This window comes from Octopus bimaculoides, chromosome 21 (assembly GCF_001194135.2).
Source record: "Octopus bimaculoides isolate UCB-OBI-ISO-001 chromosome 21, ASM119413v2, whole genome shotgun sequence".
Classification (NCBI taxonomy): domain Eukaryota; kingdom Metazoa; phylum Mollusca; class Cephalopoda; order Octopoda; family Octopodidae; genus Octopus; species Octopus bimaculoides.
This window is the reverse complement of record NC_069001.1, coordinates 37197345-37204799: the sequence shown is the minus strand read 5'-3', so window position 1 is coordinate 37204799 and position 7455 is coordinate 37197345. Positions and strand designations below refer to the sequence as shown.

General features: G+C 35.0%; 3 protein-coding genes across 3 annotated transcripts in view; 2 read left to right on the top strand and 1 right to left on the bottom strand.

Moving 5' to 3' along the window:
• The window catches only part of LOC106868819 (zinc finger protein 493), a 6395-nt gene extending 4680 nt beyond the window's left edge, over window positions 1–1715 (top strand). Inside the window, exons 3-4 of the mRNA XM_052975426.1 lie at window positions 105–248; window positions 1567–1715. Of these exons, the coding sequence (XP_052831386.1) occupies window positions 105–248; window positions 1567–1715 (293 nt within the window). The remainder of the gene's footprint in view (window positions 1–104; window positions 249–1566) is intronic.
• LOC106868788 (UBX domain-containing protein 11) overlaps window positions 1–7455 on the bottom strand; it is a 147774-nt gene that overhangs the window by 133487 nt on the left and 6832 nt on the right. The window lies entirely within an intron of this gene.
• Window positions 7089–7455, top strand: part of LOC128250436 (zinc finger protein 91-like) — a 3379-nt gene continuing 3012 nt past the window's right edge. Inside the window, exon 1 of the mRNA XM_052975425.1 lies at window positions 7089–7248. Within this exon, the coding sequence (XP_052831385.1) occupies window positions 7089–7248 (160 nt within the window). The remainder of the gene's footprint in view (window positions 7249–7455) is intronic.

Sequence of the window (7455 nt, the reverse complement as noted above, 5' to 3'; positions counted from 1 at the left end):
ACATGTACGCATTCATACAGGAGAGAAACCATATCACTGTGATATCTGTGGTAGATCATTTTGTAAAAGTAGTGACTTAACTACTCACAAATTTATTCACACAGGAGACACACCATATCACTGTGATATCTGTGGTAAATCATTTGCTAGAAGAGGTCACTTGACTACTCACAAATATGTTCATACTGGAGGGAAACCATATCTCTGTGATATCTGTGGCAAATCATTTGCTCTAGCAAGTCTATTAAGTAAACATATGCGTACCCATACTGGGGAAAAACCATATCACTGTGATATCTGTGGTAAATCATTTTCTCGAAGTAGTTACTTAATAACACACAAATGCATTCCTACTGGAGAGAAATCATAAGACTGTGTTCTCTGTGGGGAATCATTCTCTTGAATTTGTGACATAACTCATAAATATATTCATATAGGAGACCAGCTTTAACCCTGTGCAATGTATGGCAAATCATTCTCTCAAAAGTATCACTGAATTACTCATATGAAAGACTAATATTTTGATGTAAAATGTTTTGAAATATGTAACTATAAATGTATTGGAACATGTAAAAAAGTACAGTAGTGTGATAACCACCAAAATTATGCGATACATAACAAGAAATAAGTATGTTAGTGAGATAAATTGTCAATAAAAGCATTCTTTGAAAATATTTATATTGCATGTGGAATAATTCCAGAAGTGAGTAAAGATACATTATTTACAATGGAAGGATAAGTGTCCTCATTTTGTTTATCACAAACGTTTCGGCTGATGTACACTGCAAGCTTCATCAGGTGCTTTGGTTAAATTTCAAACCCAACCCTTTATTTGACTAATGGGTTAAATTGTTTTCTTTCCTATGTTTCTGATGTTATTTTTCTGTTTTCTGCCTGGGATTGAACTTAGAATCTGAGGGTTAGTAGCCCACACCCTTATCCACTATGCTATATGCCTTTGGGCAATTATAGAGTGAATTTTAGGGATTATTTTATCTTTTCTTAATACTGGTTCCCATATTATATTTATATCTACACTATGTCTGCTTAGGAGGTTATTGTGTCCTAGCATATGTGCAGGACACATATATATTTATATGTGACTTAACTACTCACAAAATTATTTACACAGGCAACACACCATTTAATATGCATTTAATTTTCAATAGGGAGATTATTAACCACAACAACATTACAAACAAATGTTAATTGTATTAAAAATATTCCCTAATATTGGGTTGGCAAGAAAGTAATTTTGGTTTTTGCAAATAGAGTTACGATTTTTTTTTTAATGTATTTTGTCAATGTTATGATTTTTTCCTTTTGACATTTGATAGCCGTTACTTTTAGCTTACTATAGAAGCAAATTACATGTAATTTTGTTTACAGCTGTTCAGTGTCAGTTTTAACATGGAGTGCAAAAATGAACATTTTCACCATATTTTGCTTTTTTATTTCTGTAAAGGCAAGAAAGCTGCTTGGGCTCACAAAGAGATATGTAAAGTTTATGGTGTTGGTTAACAGAATGCACTTGTCAGAAATGGTTTAAAAAATTCCGTTCTGTAGATTTTTCACTCAAAGATGATCACAGTTTTGGAGTGGCCCAGCCAGTCTCCAGACCTCAATCCTATAGAAAATCTATGGCGAGATCTAAAGCTGGCTGTGCACCAACGTTCTCCATCCAATCTGACACAGCTCAAGAAGTTATGCCATGAAGAATGGTGAAAACTGTCAGCAGACCAGTGCAGCAAGCTCGTGGAAGGCTACTCGAAGTATCTGCAGGCTGTAATTGACACAGCAGAATCATCTGTAGTTATGGATCTTCAAAAATACTTTTATTTATTTATTTATAAGATGTTTCAGTCAGTCACTAGACTGCAACGAGGCTAGGTCACTGCCTCAGAGGGATGAGTCAAACAAATTCACCCTACTACTTAACATATCCCTCACCTTTTACCAAACTGCTATGCTATAAAGATATTAATCACAACCTAATATATTTTCATAAAAGGTAATAATGCCTGCAGAATCAGTACTGGCTGATTTATGGCCAAGGAAGTGTGGAACTTTTCTATTCAAATACATTCTAGAATCTTCTGTGCCAACAGTTATTTAATAGAAAGAAAATGAAAATTAGGGTAGAGATTTCCCATGTCTATACTGACCATACAGCTTTCCCTGTGTATGAATATTCTCTCAACTTTATCACCTATTTTGGAAAATTTAATCTGACCATAGAGCTGTACCAGGACTTGTACAAGTTGACTGTTTTTCCTCTATGGTACTCTCTCAAGTCATCTTTCTCTCCTATTCATATGTCTTAACTAGAGAAGGAGTGTCAAATAAATGAATATTCATTATATGCAATGATTCATATACCCTGTACCACTTACACAATATTAATTTATTGAATGTACATACATAGTGTGGTGGTAAATAAAATATTTGGCAATTCAATCAAATTTTAGTATTATTATTGTCAACACATGCACCCTAACAATCTACCTGGCATTAATAACAGCAAGAGAAGATAGGACTAACAACCACACTAAAGTTGCAACTCAGCCATCTTGTTAAATGTGACTGTAAATGAGATTTCATATGCTGACATGATACAAAGAAAAAGAGTTTAGTAGATAAAGGTACCCAACTGTAGAAACCAAGTCAAAATAAACTGTTATAGCCTGGAGGACTATGATGAAAAAAAAGGAAGCTGAAAACTGAACATTGGTCTACTCCTACCTGTACACTGAATTTATTGCTATATTCATTGCTGACTTTCACCTTACTAACAGTATCCCTATACATGCCTTTTACAGCTCTTACCAACTACTTGTCTATCTCTAGCTTCCTCATTGCCCACCAGATAAGGGAGTGGGGGGCCCTGTCAAAGCCAAGTACAGAGGTTTATTTTTGGCTAAGTACTTCTCCTGTAGCTGCCTTACCAAGAATATAGCATCAGTAGGCTAGATGTTGGGATGTGTTCCTTGCATTGTTAAAGGTATGGTTTTGCAAGGATGATCGTCAGTGGTTGTGAGACACCATTGGAGTGATTGTGATGTCTCCAGTTCAGTACTTCTCATATTTAAGGGAAATGTGATGATGGTTTCTTGACACAAGTACAGATTTTATTTCTTGCCATTGAAAAAGACATGTTCATAGTGTCAGTGTGGTGCCTAGGATGAGGCATGGTTGGAGAATGTTAGAGAAGGATGAAGGGTTGTGTGATCTTTGTGAGAGTGGCAGCTGAATGTGGTGACAAGTAAGTTATTGATGCATAGAAGGAAGATAGTGTTGATAAAATGAGAAACTGAAAGAGCTTCATGAACATATATACTGATATGACAATCTGACAGGAAGTTATTGATTCAAGTGGTGAGGGACAGGTGGAGCTAATAGGTGAACGACTTCAATAGACTTGCATGCCAAATACTTTGAAAAACTTTACTGATGTGAAGGATGACAACATTGCTTCCACCAAATTTCTCCAAGGCAAGAAACTAGTCATGGGTCACCAGTGGATTTAGCTTTACAGAAACTATACTTGAAGTCTGAGGGAGAAAGAGATATACAAAGTGTTAGAAGATGCCTTTGTTAATGGCTGTCTCCATTACCTAAAGGTGAGTGCAATAGGGCAATTGTTGACAGGGTTAGAAAAATTGCCATTTTGGGGAATGAGATAGTGTGGTGTGTTTCCTAAGACTAATTTAGGTCCCTGTAGAGAATTTAAAGAGCGGTAAGTACAGGGGCTAGTTCTGAGGCCCAATGTTTGAGGTGAATGATAGGGACATTGTTTGGACAGGTGGCCTTGTTTGCATGAGACACCTGAAGGTACTTTCATACTTGTTTTGTTTGGATATAATTACTCCACATAACATAACCTGGAACATTTTCATTAACAGGCCTATACACTTAGTTTTTCTAATATATGATGATTGTACATAAATATTTATTAACTATCTAATAACACTACTGACAAATGTATGGTATGCAACTTTGTCTGATGCCTGTGTTCATATGGCAGTGAAGACTTGAAAGAAATGAAGCTAGCATGTTCCACTGATTGGGTAATGTCAGTGTGCACACATGACAAAGTGTAAATGGTATAAGAGGCATCAAATGTGTGTAAGAGAGAAGACTCAGTTGGTTTGGTCACATGATGCATGTGGATAGGGACAGCTGCATAAGGAAGTGCTGAGCTCTAATTGTGGAGGGAACCTGTGGGAGGGGTAGACAAGGAAGATGTGGAACAAAGTGCTGAGAAAGGATCTTCAGACACTGAGCCTCACTGGGGAAATGATAAGGGACCGGGGGTGGTTATGGTGATTTACTGTACTTGAGAAGAGGCATCAAGCCAAGTAAAATTGCTGTCATCCATACATACAGGCTTGTCCTTTACAGGTGCCAGTGCCACATAAAATGCAGTTGTGCTGGTGCTGCATAAAAGCACCTGTGCTGGTGGCACATGAAAGTCAATTAGCACACCCCACAAAGTGGTTGGCATTAGGAAGGGCATCCAGTTGTAGAAACCATGCCAGAACAGAGTATTTGGAGTGTGGAGAGCTCCTGTCAAACCATCCAGCTCATGGAAAATGGGCATTAAATGATGATGATGATTACAGCTAAGTTATGTTTGATTTAAATAGTGCTGGCAATTTCTCTGAAGGATGAGAAAATTGTCCTCTGATACACACAAACATTTGTACATATATGTATGAAGAAATATACAAGCACACATATTTTGGTTGTTATTGAATTTGACTCATTCTAATTGGCTGGTTCAGTTCACAGGGTTAGATTCCTAACTACTGTTGATGCTGGGACTGGTGACTATAGAGCGCTTTACTAGTGCTTGAAGGAATTCTGTTAGTATGGATAATTTCTCACTTAGAGGTGGCTTTGTCAGAAATTCATCAGGTTATATTTGACAGAATAATTCATAGATCCAGAAACCTCCACCTAACGTGTAATAGAGGAGCAAAATTTTTCCTGTCTTTGCACCTGAAAGAGCGTATGCCCTAGCTATCATCATAATAATCAGTTTTGATATTCACTTTTCCACATGTGCATGAATTTGATGTTACCCATTAAAAAATTTTTACAGATTGCAGCACTTAACCAATTTCTAAGCAAATTATAGTTTTTATTATCCACAAATATTTTTATGTAAGACTGGAAACAAATTATGCTGCTTGTATGATAGAACAGCTATTATGCTATGTCAAGACTAGGAGACAAAATAACAACACACACACACAGAGCTTCTGAAGAAGTTATAAAATATGGTACAAACACTCAGCTGTGAATGAATATATAAGTGACTACGGTGATTATGTAACTCCTGTTTTTTTTTTTTAGTCTAGCTAACGCTCTTCTACAGAAAGGAACGAGGAAAAAGAAGAAAAAATATGTAACAACAACAATAATAATAGAGGGGTCTCGTCGATTACATCGACTCCAGTGCTCAACTGGTACTTATTTATCGACCCCGAAAGGATGAAAGGTAAAGTTGATTTCAGCGGAATGTGAATTCAGAGTGTGAAAAAGCACTTTTCGAGACAAAATTGTAATTTTTTTCGCTGGCAACAAAAATGCGAAGAAAAATTTTAAAAATATAAATCGAGTATCTCTATTCTAAGCTTTATCATAACATCGCTATGCGCATGTTCAACCGGATATCGACATCAGGTTTCCATTAACAATGAAAATCGAAGAATATTTAATTTCAAACGGCAGTTAGTTATATTTACATACTATATATATATATATATATATATTTATTTCTTTGTTTAACACACATTACCACCACCACTAATTCCGAACAACAGTTGTGATTTATGAGGTATTTTTTGTTCATGTTGTTTTCTTCATTCAATCGTCTTTTTTTCGTCTTCCATCAGTATAATGTTTAGTGATTTGTATATTTAACACGTCAATTCCATTTTTTTTTTGTTTTAATACTATGCAGTGTCCACCTTGTTTATAATTCGGGATATTTTTAATACAATTAACGTTTATTTTTAGTGTTGTTGCTGTTAACTATCTTCTGATTTAAGCTTCAAAATTAGATTGATTGAATAATTTGTATTATGTCCACCCAATCATGGAGTTTCTATCCCCGGGAGTCGTCAACCTTTGTACATCTACACAAGTTGACAGATGGCCACAAACTCGATGGAATAGAAGAGAATTATCGTTTCAGATGCATATTTTGGTTAGCGATGGATGTTATTTTACTTTGATAATGATATAGGCAATGTTTTGCAATGTCTCTTAACCTGCGGATGAAAAACACGACGATAATAAATTTGTCGACGATATATTGACTGGCGATGTAATTATAATTCATAAGAATGAAATCTTGATATGTTTGTGATGAATTTACAGTCAGCTTAAATAAGCTATCTTTACATCTACTTAGAAATGACCTGGAGCTAAACTATAAATGATTGATGCTGAATGACTTTTCTGGACGGAGAACCAAATTTTATCATCCCTTATTGTTGTAGTGTAATATATTTGTTTGACAATTTGAATGTGTAGCTGTAGTTTGTAAATGTTTAGGCATAGCTTATGCCAGTATATAAACATCACAGAATGTTAAATGATGTAATTTGTAATAGCAAATTGAAAAGAAAGTGGAATCAAATTACAACACTAAAAATAAACGTTAATTGTATTAAAAATTATATAGAAATATAAAGTTCCTACTTTTAAGTATTCCCCTACATCTTATACTGTTTCTTTACTGTTTCAGAATATCGAATGGTTTTGGCAGAAATTTTTTTTTTTTAATTCAGATTCGTCATAAATATATATCGTTTAAAGACAAAAGGACCATATTCGAAATAGAAATGCATGATGGAATTTCTGTGAAATACTTCTTGTGAGCTGAAATTATCAGCGAAATTTTCTGTTTCACTGTCTGGATTATATTCAAGAGTGATTAGCATTCGAATGAAATTTCGACGATTTTACTAAACTAGTTTCTATCATCTTCATATATCAACAAAGATCGAAGCTGAAAAAAGTTTCTTGGTAGAAAATAAAAATAAACTAATTAAAGAACTGGTGAAAGAAGAAGAATTATGGAAAATGAATTATGTGAGAAATCAATTATAATCAAAACAGAGCCTGAAAGGATAGCTTTTCCTAATGACATGCTAGAAGGAATGGGTAAAACACCAAACCACTGTGATATCTGTGGTAAATCGTTCACTCAAAGGAAAGCCTTAACTGTACACAAACGTATTCATACAGGGGAGAAGCCATATCACTGTGATATCTGTGGTAAATCATTCATTTCAAGTAGTTACTTAACTAAACACAAACGTATCCATACGGGTGAAAAGTCCTATCACTGTGATATCTGTGGTAAATCATTCTCTGCAAAAACTCATTTAACTAGGCACAAAAGTATTCACACAGGGGAGAAGCCATATTACTGTGAAATCT